Source organism: Chenopodium quinoa, unplaced genomic scaffold, assembly GCF_001683475.1.
Source record: "Chenopodium quinoa cultivar QQ74 unplaced genomic scaffold, ASM168347v1, whole genome shotgun sequence".
Taxonomy (NCBI): Eukaryota; Viridiplantae; Streptophyta; class Magnoliopsida; order Caryophyllales; family Amaranthaceae; genus Chenopodium; species Chenopodium quinoa.
Genome location: NW_018745684.1, coordinates 1,877,583 through 1,894,556, shown reverse-complemented (window position 1 = coordinate 1,894,556; position 16,974 = coordinate 1,877,583). Strand labels below are relative to the sequence as shown.

Sequence of the window (16,974 nt, the reverse complement as noted above, 5' to 3'; positions counted from 1 at the left end):
CTCATTTACGGTTTATCGGTTTATCCTTCAATTGAAGTTTAAGTAACTTAAAGGCGCTATTTGACGTAGCGTTTTAGATAGCGGTTAGCGTTTGGACTAAATCAAAACATTAGTAGAAAAAAATAAGTGTGTATGATTAGCTAGCGATTTATGTAGCGGTTAGCGCCTTAGCGGTAGAGGTAGCGTTTAGGTAGCTTTTATCAAACGTTAATAATATTAGCGTTTGAAAAGTAACAAGTAGCTTTTGACAAATTTTGTTTACTTTATAAATATTATGCATGTAATTTTACTGTATTTTAACATTTCAACCGCTAGTTTTACAAAACACTCATACTATTAATCGTTACATTGCCAGCTAACCTCTACCCGCTACTATTTGACCACTATTTGCTACTTTAACAGCTACCCGCTACTCGATCGCCAAAAGCTACCCGCTACCGCTAGTTTTGCCAAACAGAACCTAAGTTGCTTGAAAAGAATTTTGTTAATTTTTTTTTTTTTTTTGAACTACAGGAGATGAAAAAAAAAGAAAAAGAAAAAAAAAGGAAGAACTAGTGATTTCAAGAATTAGTGACTATTTTGTTAAAAAAAGGAAAAAAAAAAAGAAAATAAGAGGTGACTTCTTAATTATGTAATTTGTATGTGGTATTGTTTATGATCTTAAATATCATAAAGGATTTCCTACATCTTAATAATACCTCGAAATACCAAGTTAATGATCCACATCATTTAACCAAACTCACTCTTTTGGGGCTTTAGAGACTTATTGATAGGCTTATTATGGTTGTAAACCAACTTGTATGATCTTAAGAGACATTCACAACATTCACTTTAATTTTAGAAAAATTTCCCAAAGTTGGTTCAAAATTGTGGATTATAACCTTCAATTTTAGACAATTTTAGAATATTTTGGGTCTAGAAAGGAAAAAAAAAAAGGTAATGATACTTTCCACCCCACGGGATCATTTGAGTGGTTAACATTGTCCAGTTTGTTTTTGAAGTGTCAATATAGCCAGTTTTGTACGAACCTCCCTTTATTAACTCAAGGCCACCCGCTTTCAAAAAAAAAAAAAAAAAAAAAAAAGCACTCAAGGCCACCACGAGCCTTTATGTGACCAACTGTTAGCTTTATGTGATTTCAAACAACATTATATGACCCCGATTCCCTACCATCACTTCAGTTTTTGACACTAGGTCCCGAAATGTCCAAAAAGGCAAAAGTGATCCAATTTAATGTATTACTAGTTTAGCTTCCTTACGATGTACGGTTTAACAAAAAGAACACAAATTGATTAATAATTACAAATTTAAAAGCATCATAATTTCTTTCAATTAATTAAAATACTTTTAAAAATAAAACAATTGTATTACATGAATATATATTAATCAAAATTATAAAACAGAAGAATCAATAACTACACACATTCAAAAAAAAAAAAAAAAAAAGAGAAATTTAAATATTGAAATAAGAAATAGGCAACAAAACAACGTAATTGAGGAAGAAGAAAAGCAATAAGGGTTTTCAATAGTTGGGGGGAATGAGAATAGTACTATTTTCTAGGCATAAGGATTTAGCACATAAGAAAAAAAATTATCAAAATGATATCATCAATACATTTAGCGCGGGAAATTTTTTTATAAGAGCATAAAATGTGTACAATTTAAGAAGGAAATAATGTCAGCGTTTTCTATTTTAGTATTAGTTATAGATTATAGTCTTCAAATTTGGCTACTAAAGAACATTTATAGACCTGGCAAGATTATGCATATGAGGTTTTTCACGAGGGCATGGTTAATTGGGGTTTGTGAGTTGTGAGGCATTAGGTCTAAAATTCCCCTTCAACCTTCCAATGTTGTATTGTATAATGTATAATTATGTACTAAGACTGCTTACAAAGTTACAATCTTATGCAGCTCCTAATTCTTATGAAACAATAAAAAGTACTGAAGCCACAATGTTGTATTAAGAAGATGTCAAATTTGGGGTGTTGTTAAAATTGGAAATCCAACCACATGTTCCACCCTAAAATTTTGCAACACGGACAATATAGTATTCAAGCTTTGTTGGGGTCCAAAGCAAAGAAAATGCAAAGTCTAAATCTACACATTTCTTTGCGAATGTTAAGACACCTATAAAGTTAATGATTACAAACTTGCATAAGATATTAAGAGCATAGCCGGTGAGGCAGAGTCGAAGTCCAATTGGTCTGTCCCTGTTTCAAAACAGTTGCAGTTCAATTTCATTATGAGGAAGGTGCATGGAAGAAGAGGAAGCACTCGTGAAATACTGTAATGGGGTTGTATCTAGTAGTTTACAAGGCTTTGTAGCTTGATCACAGATCAATAATATACCAAACTCCACCAACCTTCTACAAAAGAGCTCCAGTGACAAAACGATGGTTCTGCACAGCTGCAGCAACTGGGCGCTTCCTGTAATCAGGATTTAGCATCGCCTATAATTGGGAAGATTAAAAGTGATTAACTTGACATATTTGTTGTAATAAAAACATAAAGTATTGCTCAAAATTTGTGGCAAGCAAACAATGTGTTATTCTCTCAACTACTAATGATATAAAGGTGAACATTACCAAATTTGATCAACGCAACAGCACATCACCCACATTTACACGATGATATGAACATAAAATAACAGCACGGTTATGGTGAATTTAGAGTTTTAGACATTAGACCCAGCATGCATTCAGAAGATAGCAAATAAAAAATAAGTGATGCATAAATCACTTTTATAACATGCTAACTGCGACGTAAATATATAGATTAAATACTTGGAAATGGATAGTTGTCATTAGTCAACTATAACTTGCCACAATAGCAAATTGAAGTTATTTCATCTAGCATGATCATATTATTTGTCAGAGATTCTATAACACATAACAGTATAGATAAGTGTTTAATCCATATAAAAGAAACTGAGTTCAGAACAGATAAATTGTGAGTTGAGTGATTAGCAATCAGACCAGCACCAGACAGACTTTTAACAGAACAAAATATATGACAATTACAATTACAGGTAAAAGAGAGTAATCCGCTAACCTGAAGTAGCTCCCATCCAGCACCATCACCAAGATCTAAGAATTGGACAGCCTCTAGCAAGCGATCATCAGCTGAACAGTATCTGAAAGCATGTTTAATGCATAGAAGTTAATATGTAACACTGAAGAAGGGTCCTTACTATGGTTGCACTAGGCTGAAGGCAACTGCTACTAATTAGATGCCCAAGTAAGATTTTATATCCCCACATTTAATTTTGCAAAACAACGAGTGTAGTGCAGTCATTAATCGCAAGAAGCTTAGTCATCTGCGTAATAGGAGATCGCAGACAACCGCCTACCATGAACTCACCCAAAGGCCAAAGCCACATTTGGATCAGTACCAAACTGCAATGTTACAGCATATAAGTCCATGAAAACCCATGGAAATTCAAAAGACAGACAAAACATTTACTAATCACATACATTCTGTCTAGAATGTGAAATCTTTATGTCCTCTTCGAGAATCAACATGTGACTAGGCTACATGTACTTACTATAGGAATGCCCTAAAAGTTACAAATCTACGTCCTTAAAGGATACCAGTTGGTGATCAGACAGTTGCAGATTATCTCTAATCATGATTTGTCGTAGAACAACCATCATATACAGAATATAATGCAAATAATAATAATTACAAAAAATAAAACCTAATAATGTGCAGTGTGCTTATGGTATTAAGCTTAGATAGTAAGTTTGCAGACATACTCTCTGAATGCTTGGAGATCAAGCTGAAAAGTGTTCTCCACTAGCCTCTGCAATTTGGGTTAATTTATTTCATTCAGTACTCATTCAATTTAAAAAGGTGGATGCCGCAGGCTAGCAGCATATGTAAATTGCAATGCTACAAGCCTACAACTAAAGTAGCACAACTCACTTGTAAAGAAAGACTATCCATGATGTCAGTTTCACAAAATGGAGCGAAAGCCAAGTATGCAAAAAGAAGGCCTGCTTCATAACTGCATATCGAATTTAAAGACAACTTCCAAGTAATTATGCAGGTAATCTTTCATAATGCCAGTCAGAAAATCATTTTTAAGCTACATTCAAACAAATCATGCATGACTATCCTCACGTACTTACATGTCATCTGCAATCCCAAAGTTTCTTTTCTCCATAGTATTATATGCACCAGCTGCAATAGCTCGTCTCCAAAGTCCTTCAGACAAAGATCCAGGACCTTTCTCTAATGACGAATAGCTGGAAAAAGGCATTAAGCTTGCACCCATTACAATCAATATCTAAATTTATACTAATGATTCAAAACATACTTTTTATGCCACGTGTCACACCCTTGATCCCATCCCTTATTTCCATTTAAATAAGGAACATTCCCTTCCTCTTCCCCATTATTATTCACTTTAGATATATTTATAATTCAATCAGATTTTATCGCATAAATTTAAAAATAGTTACATTAAATAGAAAATTAAAGATGTAACCTTATCATGGGTTTACATTAATGTGTATAAAACAGAAGTTTCACACACTCAACCTATGTGATGCATACCCCTCCGCTAACTCTATTTTTTCACTCTCTCTTTAAATTCCATGTCATGCGGGCCCTCTTCCCCGTAAAATATCTTTGAATTATTATTTATTCTTATTTCCATACTATCTACCTAAGCATCTACTAGCCCCTACTAGGTTCCTAATATGCGTGTTTAAATCTTATAGGAAATTGATTTGAGAACGGAAGGAATATTTTCTTACATTAAGCATGAAAGAATTTCTTTAATTTTCTGGACGGTTCCTTATGACGATTCATGTTGGCCATTTCCAAACCATTTTCGGACTAAGGATTTGTTTGTTTGTTTGTTGTTGTTGTTAAGAGTGAAAGAATACAAACTTCAATCTTGAGAAAAAGAAACCATTAATTACATCAAAAAGAGTAACTCAAGCATCACACATATTTTAAATAAGTTACATTTAAAGAGAAAACGATGGATCCAACTAAATCATGGGTTTACATAACACATATTAACAAAATAATTAACCTCTTAACACTCTTTTCATCTTGTGCCCTAATTAAATATATCAAAGGTATGTGCTCAAGTTTAAGAATATGAGCTTAAGTTATGATGATAAAGTTGGAGGTTCTATGTGCTCAAGTTTATGATAATAAAGAATGTTCAACCTAGATATACGCTCTTCTGAATTCCTACCAGGCAAACATCAGATAAAAAAACAAGAATGGATGCTGTAAATCTGTAATGTTGTTGACACACATGTTATAACTTTCGGATCTATCTAGAGAATGAGTGAGTAATCATTGGAACTAATTTAAGAAAAGAAGAAACAGGTAACAAACCTTATATCAACTGAAAACGCGAAATCTCGAAGTTTTGCAACCAGGTAAGGTGCTTCCCTTTCAGATATTGTACTGCCATTACAGGACAAGTTTCTCAGAAATTATGCACAGGAAAAATTACCAAAGTGACATAATCACATAATATGAGCTAGTACTCGTCAGTGTTAGATAATGTCAGACGGCATACTTGAGAACAACAGAAGCTGGTCCAAGACTCTGGTGTAATCTGTCATGGGCATGCATATAGACCAGGCCATTGAAAATTCCCTGGAGCATCTTAATGACAAAATATCTTCTGCGTTTAAATGTTTGCCCTTGTTCAAAAGGATTCCAATATGATTGCGGATCAAGAGACTTATTCTTTGTCAATTTTTCACTGGAAATCTTTGCATAGTCTGCTGCAGAGTATTTTCCATTATAGCGGAAAGCAAGCCACTACAAAAGGCAGATATATATATTTAGTTCGTGACAAGCAAAAGCGAAGTAGAAACAGGGAAGCTCAACACAACATACCTGCTCACCAGTAGTTGTCTCAAATCCACCTAATAACATTAAGAGATTCTGGCATGTTTCATTTGAGCAGCTCTGCAAGAAATATAGATATCTCAAATTCTCAATTCATAGAATTTGTAAACAAAGTGCTCTGAAGTGAACTCAAAAGACTTAAAGTCCATATAACTACTTCATCTTACCTGAAGGAAAACATGAGTACTTAGCTCATTGGCAGCCATCATGTCGGCCTCAGCACCACCAGTCCTTTGTCCAGGATATACCTTAAACAATTTTCAAACAGACAATCAATACGGATACTTGGGAACTTCACCTATGATAACAATATTAATAACACACAGAACCAGGTCCATGAATGAGTTACTCTAGTTATATTGGTATGAGTCATATGACAATGCATACTTTGAAGTAGATGGTCCTGTGATTTAAACCCAAAGGCTTTGACACAGACCAAATCCTTGGTGAGTATAACACATTTACATAATTCCACAGTGATAAAAGAAATTGAAAGAAAGAACGATAAATGGTGAACATATGCTCACAAAATTGACAAGAAAATCCTTGAAAATAAGGTGAGGTGGAGTTGAATTGTGCTCTAAAAACAGAGAAAATCTACCTTTTTACCCTCATAATTTATTTAATAAGAGTAAAGATTTCAGGTTATACACCTATAAGGAAACTAAATAGAGTATTTTAAACGAGAAGATTACTGCCCCACTTGGTATACCTTTGTGTTTTTTTTTTTTTTTTTTTTTTTTTTTTTTTGGAAAAATGATAATAGAAATACATATGTGTGTAATATTATTGAAAGGAAATCCTCAAACCAATTACCCATTGTCCACGGTAATACCAGGGAGTCAGGGACATTGACATGAGATGATTGTCTAAAATAGATCTAGCAGTTTGAGTTTTTATATTTCGAATTTTCAATACTCGCAATCATAGTAATAAATGAAAAATGAGAAATTCTAAAAGAGACCACAAAGTCCACAATAGAAATAAGAGTTGCAATACCATTGACATTGACAAGAGATAGTATTTATAAAATGACACAAATGCACTACCATTAACGCAATTAGTAGCTCTCTTCCTTTTTGTTACAGTACCTTAAAAAGAACAGAAGTGCCTCTCAAAGAACCTTGAGTAATTCTTCCTTCATAGAGCCTGCAAAGAACTGCCAAGGACAACATTACTCCCTCAAACTTCAGAGTAATCAAGTAATAAGTAGCACAAAGGAAGCAACATGTAATGCAGTGATCAAGTATAAATAATACCATAATGATTGTAATACAGATGATAACAGAACACACCTGATATTGACGCCACCTTCGCCAACATCTTGAGTTCTCAATTTCCCCACATCCTCTGACAGATAATCATAATCTACACCACTTTTAAACCCTGAATAGCTGAAATGCCACAAAGTTGATTTTTAATATTTTGGTGGTTTTTAAACTGACCAAAAAAAAAAAAAAAAAAAAAAAAACTTCATCTATTGGATCTTGCTAAATCAATTTTATTATATTAATCCCAGACTTTGTTCAATCAACCTTAAAATCAATATACTCACTTTCCAATACATATTAAGGAGTAAATTTAATCAAAGGCCTTGCTCGTTTAGTGTTAAAAAAATATTATAATTTATATTAATAAGTAACTAGAAATATTAGTAATAGTTAAGACAGAAATCGTAAACCAAGTAAAATCAAGTGTCCCAGTTAATTTGAGACGGAAGGAGTACTAGTAAACACATACTCCGTAACAAAAACAATTAGAGTAATATTTTTATTACTCGGCCACGACTCGGCCAGCAACCATAGCACCACACCACACCACCACCATAACAGAATAGAAAAGGCAAGACAATTCCAACTGTTATAAACTCAAAGCTTTGCTAAGTATCATGCAGCATAAAAATGGCGGAAAATTAGAGGAGAGAGAAAAAGCTAATAAAACCTGGTAACATTGAAGAAGCCATAGCTACCAAGAAAAGGACCAACTTGAAAAGCATCAGGATTTGTAATCAAATTCATACTCGCTTTCCATTTGCATTCTCCTCTCCCCAATTTAATCGATACTCCATTTCTACCTCTCAAATTCAATTTCCCCAACCCTAACCCTAACCCTAACCCCTTTGAAATCGAATTCAGTGGTTCCGCCGCCATTAACATTCTTCTTCAACCTAGAAACAAGAAATTATTAGCTTTTTGATTGAAAATTTTCCACCATTCATTTAATTTTCTCTCTCTAAAACTGGATAAGGTTTGTTTGGACGGCTTTATTTATAGTGTGAAAGAAAGTTGCGGAAAATAAAAAGAAGAAAATGACAAAGCAGGAAAGCTTACTGTTGATGGCGAAACGAGTAGGTGATACAGTTAGAAAAATGGCGGGAGATGGTAAAAGCTTGTATACTCCTTTCATGGCGGCAGCTTCTAATGCTGTTTCTCAGCGTATTGCTAGTGTTGATTTTGTCCTTGATCTTCGAGATGCTCGGGTAATGCCACTACACTTTTGCTTCATTGTTTTCTTCTCTTTAGTTCATGAGTATAACTTTGTTTGATGAAATGACAGTTTGTTATTCTCGTAATCTATGTTACTCGAACTCGATTAATTATTCAAATCTTGTCGAGTAATTTGTTTGGTGAAATGCCAACTTATTAGAAGTGTTAATAAGAACTCGATTAAAATTCCTATTTTTGGTCCAAAATGAAGTGTTAATAAGGCGTTTGGCAACAAGAATAGTAATAACGAGGATAAGAAGGTAGGATAAGGATAGGAAATTAATAGGTGGGATAAGTAGGGGTGTTCGCGGTGCGGTTTGGATCCAAATCCAAACCGCACCAAACCACAATTTTGCGGTTTGCATTTTTTTCAAATCGCACAAAACCGCACTTATAACCAACCGCACCGCAAAATGCAGTTTGGTGCAGTGCGGTTTGCCGTTTGGCCACAATTTATTTAAAATTATAAATATTTTTTTAAAAAAGGACTTTTTATATTTATTTTATGATTATTAATTTATAATTTAAATATTAAAATCTTTTTTTAACTTTTTAATTAGCTAATAGTAAAAAATTACTTCATATTTTTAAGCTATTTTATATATTTTTTAATAGAAATAGTATAAAATTGGTGTAACAGTTTGACGATCTAAACCGCAAACCACATCAAAGTGTAGTTTGCTGTGCGGTTTGGTCTAAAATGTTTTGAAAACCGCACCAAACCACAAAAGTACGGTTTGGTCATTTTCGGAAACCGCACCGCAATTTTTTAACCGCAAACCGCACCCAACTCCAAAATAGCGGTTTGGTGCGGTCTAGACCGCACTCTGAACAACCCTAGGAATAAGGATAAAAATTATGTTATCCATTGTTTGGTATGATTTGGGAATTAAATTAGGATAAGTAGTAAAATTACTTAACTATCCTTACTAACATTTCTCCTCACTCCTCTTCCTTCCCTTTTATTAAGGGTAAAATTGTCTTTTACTTTTCAATTTTAATCCCTACACCTTATACCAGCCCTCTTGTTATAAAAATAGAGAAATAACTCTATTTTTTTTATCCCTATCCCTTTCATATGGGATAGAACAATTCCCATTAAATAAACAAGAGATTAATAATCCCTTTCTATCATTTATCCCTACAAACAAACAACCTCTAAGTGTCCATATTCTATATATAATGTGACCAATCTAGCTAAGTGATATAAAGAGTCCTCATAAGATTATTCTCCGTTTCGACCATTTATAATTACTAATATCACGTTCATGTAGATACCATTGTCATCAGAATGTGAGCTACTTAGGAGACTATCTTCTTCTTCGTCTTCACGTCGCATTGTAGTTTTAAACAAGGTGGATCTTGCTAGTCGCTCAAATGTCAAGGTGATTTGATCTTCCTCGTCCGGACATATTATTGTAGTAGAATGTGATATGTGTTTGCTTATATACTCATGTTGTTTCTTCCAACTTCAGGAATGGACAAGGTATTTCGAACGAGAAAGCTTTCCGACATTCGGTGTGAATTCACATAATAAAGATAACATTCAAGAGGTAAAATTAATCATACAAAGTGCATAAATCATTGAATCAAAAGAAGCATGTTGCATGTACTTTCAAAGGGAAGGTTTGCAAAGATGACGCAAGAAACTAGTATCACTTATACTAGTATATTGATTTGTGTTAACCAGTTCCTAGGTTTTTTACAAAGCCAAGTGAGAGCTTTGAAGAAAGCGGAGCCTGAAAGGCATACCATAACAATGATGTTGGTTGGTATCCCCAATGTTGGGAAGTCGGCTCTTGCAAATTCCTTGCATCACATCGGGCGGATTAGTGCTGCAGGTTTAAATCTATCTACTTTAGTTGTGCAGCGTTATCTTCTTGTCTCCTTTGTCAATTGTTCTGATTTTTCACATCTTTCTCCTTGCAACAGAGAAAGGGAATCTGAAGCATGCAGTTGTCAGCCCTATTCCCGGTGAGACGAAGGGTATTTGCAGCTTGAAGGTTGTCGAACACTCCGATGACTTCAACATTATAATTCTTCTGTAATCAGTTTGTGTCATGATGAACTGATCTATTGTGTTTCCAGGTTGCTAGCCATCCTAGCATTTATATCTTGGATACCCCCGGTATTCTACCACCACAGCTGATAGATGTGGAAGTCTGCGCCAAGTTAGCTTTAACAGGTAAGGTTGACATGAAGCTTAAGGGGAACAAGTAAAGGAATTTGAATACATGGTATGGTCTTGATTAGACAGAATCTAGTCTAACTAGTAACTACCCGAACAAAGAAATGGTGGACGGAACATTGTTTCACATTGTATGCATTAGACGCTTTCAGTTAATTATTGATGAACCAATCCTCTTAACTTGAGACTTGTACTGTAAGGAGGTAATTTTTACATCCTTGTCCCTTTGATGTGTTGCAGGAGCTCTCAGAGACAATTTAGCAGGCGAAAAAGCACTTGCACAATATTTTCTCTCTGTCCTAAACTTTAACCATGAGTACCAGAAATGGGAGAAGCTATCTACCTTTGAGCTTCCCAATTCAGGAAACAATGACAATGTTTTGCCACGCATTGGTAGCTTTGAAAACAAAACCTCAACACCAGAAATCATCACGGACCATACTCAGGTAACTCAACTTCATCACTGACCATACTCAGGCTGTCAGGCAACTCAACTTCATCACTGACCAATAAAGTTGGGCATGTATTAGGTCTTTGGTCTCATAGCATGATTCTGTTAGACTGTTATTGTCTAAGCTTTAAAAGAGCCAGCTTCTTGTGTTACTCTGACTCATTATGTGTTTTAGATCCTTGATACTGTAACATGAGAATGGGCACTTAGCACTTTATTTTGGAAAACAAAATATTTTCGTTAAGTAGCCGAATCTTACCTGAACATGTACCCAAGATTAGCAACTTAGGTTTGACCCCAATTAGAGCATTAAGCATTATATGACATATGTTTTGATGTGTACAGGATTCAGTAGTACTCTCAGTTCGTAGAAGTCTGTTTGAAGCTGTTACATCCTTCAGAGGTAATTTACGAGAAGAGGAGGAACTGTTAAGGCTTATAAAAGCAGAGTTTGACGTTTTGAAAAAGGCTTTTAAATTGCCAACAGGGCCAGAGGAGGATATTGAGCACAAAGTTGCAGTTAAATTACTAAATCTTTTTCGAACCGGGAGACTTGGTCATTATATATTAGACTCCATACCTGTAAACATCAAAGATGTCTAACCCTAGTTTGGTTAACCATTGTTTTATGCTGAAGGTCTACTTAATCCAGTATGAGCAGTCATGGCAGGGGTTTGGATTACAGAGTACCTTGGGTGTTCGACTGTTTGTAGACTTTGTACGGAGTATATTGTATACACATTGGGTAATATGATAAAAGCCTAACTGGCAATCGTATTTCATGTATCTCTCTTCTACTCAAACGAAACGTGCTCATAACGAAAGCATTACCAATTACCTCCTGTCTGCACTTTTACAATGCATTCCTGTATAAACTGCTAAAAAAACCCAACCACATTGAATCATTGTACAGAATAGAACAAGCAGTAACAAAACTACTCAAATATCTTTTATGTTAACTCACAACAATAATCCATCAAGAAGCCAACTCCAACTGGGTCACATTTTCAGAAATGCCTTGCTAGGCCTTAAAACTGACACTAAGGAGTGTACTTCGTATTTTGAGTGAGTGCAGACTGCAGAACGTGAATAAACCCATTTGCAACATTATTTCTGCCATCTTAGGAAAGTGATCCAAGGCACTCAAAAGTCATAAACCACAAAACTTCCTACTATCATAACACAGCTTCAGATTGGCACCAATTCCAAGTGCTTGACATGACGCAGCAAACCCCACCTGCTCTAACAACCTATGCTACCCATCCCTCTACAAACCTCTAGTGAGGTTAGGACAACACCACAGCCTGAACTGCCAGGGTTAATTCAACAGGCTAGGCCAATCTTCTATTTTTGGCAGACTAAGAAAGCTGAGCCATACCTCAAAAATAGCATCAAATCAACAGCTCTTCAAAGGCGACCATAGAAGTATAGATCCTTTGCCAAATTTAGGAAGTGAAATGGATAGAACACCTAATAATTTTATAAAGGTATGAGAATGACTAATGGACAACCTTGCTGCATCATATTTTACAACCAAATATCCTCACTCTCAACATACATCAGGATATATTCATTGCATTATCTCATAAAAAGATGAAAGGATGCATGTGGATTTGAAAGGGTAATTTGACAAGAACAAAAAAAAGAAACTTATTAATACAACTTCAAAAATAACTAAATCCCTTTCACGCTTCCCATCACCAGAGCTTTGGGTATATGATATCTTTCTCAGCCAACAGCATGAACCACAAACCTGAAAAGGACTTGTTGTAAGCAAATAGATTCTTCGAGGTTCAGTAACAAAAAATTGTCCTAGCCTCCTATCAGGCAATAGACTCCATACTGCAGAAGTCACATCATACAGCTAAGGATTTACAAAGCTAAAATATGATTCACATCTTTGTAATATTCATAACTATTGACACTGGGACAGGAGCTTTAGAACATTGCCTGACTAAATCAACAAGTCTAGAAGAAACAAAATGACAAGCAAAATTTGTGAGCTGTACAATTACCTCAAAATGACTTGAGATATACAAGGTTGGCTGCTGAGGTCAAATCCTTCCCATCTCTGCTGTAAGAAGACCCATTTGATCAGTTAGATGATTCATATGGTGCAGTTTCTCCCATCCCTTATCTTCGCCTATTTCAAGCTCTCTAGTAATGCCGGCCTCTGGTGTACTAGAATCAACCTCTTCTATATTTTCACCCAATGGGCTCATGGGGAAAAATTGCTCCCAGAATACATCATTACTTCCAGGAAGACAAACATCCAGATCAGGACTGGGAGAATATTCCTCTGAATCTTTTGGTAATGTCCCATTTTGAACCGTTGACAATGAATCTGTAAAACCAACATCAGGATTCTGGGTCACGGAGAAAGTTAGATCAGGAAGTTTAAGACTGCTCTCAGGATGAAGCACTTGGTTTAACTCTGACATCAATGCATCTTCTTGAGAACTTGACAAATCAATTTCTGGGATTCGAACTTCTTTAGCTGGGTCACTTCCCACAGGGCAAGAAGAATGCATCTCTGAATTTAAAGTAGTATTGCTGGAGAACCCTGTTTCTTCAGGAATGAGGGACTGCTTAGAACACTGTGCTACTTCAGAAAGAATCACTCCTGAGGTTCGAGTAGAGGAGCTGCCACAGTCTACTACACTGGACGCAGAAGGCACATGATCAAGCAAAAAATTATTAGGGTCCTTGGGCGACTGGTCAAGCAGGGGTCCATTTAATTTCAAGATTTCTCTAACCATTGACTTAGCAGCTTCGTTTATCAAAGGCTGATATTTAACAACCTGACCATCAGAGTAGTCAGTGCGCATACTTTCTGTTCCACCACCTTCTTCATCATGATTAGGAAGTCTCCTCTTTTTATTGCCTCCTGTGACATGTCTGTTGCTTTCATTTTGCTGCTGCACTATTTGGGCCAAGAAGCCTGGCCTCTGCATAGCTTTGGCGAGAAACGACATCATCTGCTGCTGCCTCTCCTCCATGCCTTGAACGCGCTGCCCAACACTCTGTAACTGGTTATCTGTTGTTTGCTGTTGTTGCCTCAGCCTAACAAGTTCTTGCATAAGAACATTCTTGTCCCTTTTAAGCCTTTCAACTTCTTCTTCAAGGCCAAACTTACCTACCTCAACACATGATTTAACAGAAGTGTTTTGAATTGAAGACTGCTGTGGATGAGCATTAACTGGTTTGCGCCTGGTGATACTCTTCAACAAGTGTTTCTGACCTCTTAAAAATCCCTCATTAGCAAATTCCCAGCGGTCTGGATCAACTTTCCTAAAACCCTGGTTAGAGCAGGAAAAAAAAATGAAAGGTTGCAATCTTACGGCCAGATGATAATTTGACGCACTATGCATACAATATTTAAGTAAAATATATAAGGTTAATTGCACATATACTCGTATAAGACCTTTGCAAATTCAGTGCTTGTCTACGTCATTCAGTGCTTCCAAAAAAGCATATACTCGTATAAGACCTTTGCAAATTCTTATGAATTACACTCCAAAAAATACACACACAAGGCACGCATACATACTCCATATGGTTACAGCAGTTTCTCCAATTATTTACTATATGGTCTGTAAGACTTCAGCAAAAAAAGCCCTCTGACATAACAGGCAAAATAGAAAGACTTGAAAGAAATTCTAAGCTCCTAATATCAAATGCAACAATAAGCTTTCACTCCAGTAGTCCAGTAACCTCTTTCTTATCCTGCCAGGAGTACTGGAATTGGCATGTATGTATCCTGAGCACATACACAGTTCTGTATGCAAATAAACAACTCTATTATGTCTCAAGTCTAATGTATAATAGTCCCCTGTTCCAACTGCATTATTCTTTTTGTAAAAAAAGAAGTCCCCATATTACTCATAGTTTTTTTATACAGCTAAATTAATCCCAGACCAACTCACTTATCTTTTATCCATGAGAAAAGACCTAGAATTCATAAATTCTACTAGATTCTACAAGGAGTTATCATAAATCACAGTATAGAGTGTTTGAAAAGACGAGCACCTGCCCCTCATTACCCATGGAAGCATGCAGCCACTATTACTTAAAGCATAAAGATATCCAAATTCTATGAACTGTTGCAACACTTAAAACACACAATATTGAGACATTAATAAGCAACAAATGAATTATCCAATACATCCAAAAAGCGGTTCCCTCTTTTTCTCACTTTATTTCTACACTAGTATGGCTGAATTATAGGTCATATGCTCGTATGTAATGTTTAAAATATTGAACTCGTGATAACAGTTAGATAGTAGTGTTTATTAGACAATATAATCATACAAGGTACTTGTTTCAAAAAATGTTAATCAGGTAGTTGCTTGTGAAACTATATTGTGCTTAAAGAGGACAATGGATTCGAATTAAGACGAGATATATAATGAACAGAAAGTATGCTAACGAATCAAGACACCATCCACGCAGTAAGTATGCATCATCGAAGACACTCGATTAAGACTAGTAAGCAATGCCACAGACCCACAGTACCCACCCAAAAGCCACAGCGGTCCTCAACCCTACCTCAGGGGCTTATTACACACGATAAAGCTGGTAGTAACCCACCATTGAAGAGACCGTCCTTAACCCAGAAATCCCAAAAGATCCTTGATCATAACTTTATTCCTTAACCCTAAACCCAGAAACCTCCTAATTCACAAAAAGTTATTCCAAATATGTTCTTTTCACCTGTAATTCACTTACCTAAACTTATCCAAACGAACTTAATCGTACTGCACATGGCAGATTAAACTCCGGTAACCCTTATTCGAACTTATTAAACCTTATCCAAACTTACTTCACCTCCAAAAAATCACTTTAAAACAGCGCCAAACATGATCTAAAAACACCAAACAAATTCAATAACCTAGTCACAGATTCAAAAACCATTCAAATCTTCTCCCATTCAAAATTCAATCCCAAAAACATAATCAAATTCAACAATTTCAATCATAATCAATACCAACAATAATTAAAAACTAAGAATTAAATAAGAGAAAAGAGAACTAACATAAGTATTAAGCTGACGAACGAAGCTGGAGAAATTGTTATGCTTGAAAAACTTAGGCAAAAGATCTTTAGCAAACTCAGGAACATTCCAAACAACAAAACTGTTACCATTACAACTCCATGAAACCACAGAATCAGTTGAAGGATCATCCACCATATCATACGTCTTGCTCAGAAACGGCGCCGGCGAATTTACACTACTACTGCCGTTACTATTACCGTTACTCGCCGCCATAGCCGCCGTCAACGACGATTCTCCCATTAGATGAACAATTCACTGATTTCTATATACAATTCGCCAAATTTAAAAAAAAATCGAAATAGATGAGATTTTTGTGGGGATAATTAGGGTTTAAGGTTCTAAAAAGTAATAGTAATTGGAATTGGGAATTTGAAGGGGTTGAAGATTGAATTGTAATTGTTGTGATAAAGAGGAGAGAGAAAGTGAGAATTTGAAGAGACTGGCAGCAGGCGGTATCGAAAGAGTCACCAATGGGGGGGAATGGGGATGCAATTACACTGCTTTTTGGGTTGTTTTTTCCCTTCTTTTTTCTTCTTTTTTTCCCTTTATTTAAAAAAAAAATTATTGGATATTTTTGTTTCTTTTTTCAATGCTTTTTTAATTTCATAATCATTACCTCCCTAATGTAATGTCTATCTTTTCTTACACTGTTTGCCTTTTGATTTCTTATCCTTATGTTAATGTCTATGCTAAGTACGATATTTAATGCCAATTATAGTCTTATATGTGATCTGTCACATCATACGACAAGTTCAATTTTAGTTCAATTTTTTTTAAATTTAAGCACAATATTTTAATTGATTTAAACTCAATTTTTTTTAGTGATCTAAGGGTCTAATATGATCAAATTTTGATTGATCTTATATACATACGAAGTAAATAAGAATGAAGTCGTGAGATGAGAGGT

General features: G+C 35.4%; 3 protein-coding genes across 7 annotated transcripts; 1 reads left to right on the top strand and 2 right to left on the bottom strand.

Annotated features, from left to right (window-relative positions):
- Positions 1-1,942: 1,942 nt before the first annotated feature.
- Positions 1,943-8,347, bottom strand: LOC110717376. 5 transcript variants are annotated; one of them, XM_021896052.1, is made up of 14 exons: positions 8,217-8,347; positions 7,828-8,053; positions 7,182-7,280; positions 6,978-7,035; positions 6,054-6,134; positions 5,875-5,946; positions 5,549-5,796; positions 5,362-5,433; positions 4,134-4,250; positions 3,928-4,009; positions 3,759-3,805; positions 3,055-3,136; positions 2,367-2,453; positions 1,943-2,213 (listed from the first exon to the last, which is right to left on the bottom strand). In XM_021896052.1, the coding sequence occupies exons 2-13, from the start codon at positions 8,040-8,042 to the stop codon at positions 2,370-2,372; spliced, it is 1,257 nt and encodes a 418-aa protein (XP_021751744.1). In that variant the 5' UTR covers positions 8,043-8,053; positions 8,217-8,347; the 3' UTR covers positions 1,943-2,213; positions 2,367-2,369. The 5 variants fall into 5 exon arrangements, with proteins under 5 accessions (XP_021751744.1, XP_021751746.1, XP_021751741.1 ...); XM_021896054.1 differs by having other exon boundaries at positions 1,943-2,453; positions 6,978-7,045; XM_021896049.1 differs by having other exon boundaries at positions 1,943-2,453.
- Positions 8,172-12,341, top strand: LOC110717377 (DAR GTPase 2, mitochondrial-like). Its single transcript, XM_021896055.1, has 8 exons — positions 8,172-8,365; positions 9,647-9,757; positions 9,848-9,925; positions 10,063-10,213; positions 10,305-10,375; positions 10,461-10,557; positions 10,801-11,006; positions 11,357-12,341. The coding sequence occupies exons 1-8, from the start codon at positions 8,195-8,197 to the stop codon at positions 11,612-11,614; spliced, it is 1,143 nt and encodes a 380-aa protein (XP_021751747.1). The 5' UTR covers positions 8,172-8,194; the 3' UTR covers positions 11,615-12,341.
- A 128-nt stretch (positions 12,342-12,469) lies between these two features.
- On the bottom strand, positions 12,470-16,816 carry LOC110717375 (heat stress transcription factor A-1-like). Its single transcript, XM_021896048.1, has 3 exons — positions 16,047-16,816; positions 13,027-14,310; positions 12,470-12,764 (listed from the first exon to the last, which is right to left on the bottom strand). The coding sequence occupies exons 1-2, from the start codon at positions 16,305-16,307 to the stop codon at positions 13,066-13,068; spliced, it is 1,506 nt and encodes a 501-aa protein (XP_021751740.1). The 5' UTR covers positions 16,308-16,816; the 3' UTR covers positions 12,470-12,764; positions 13,027-13,065.
- Positions 16,817-16,974: the final 158 nt, after the last annotated feature.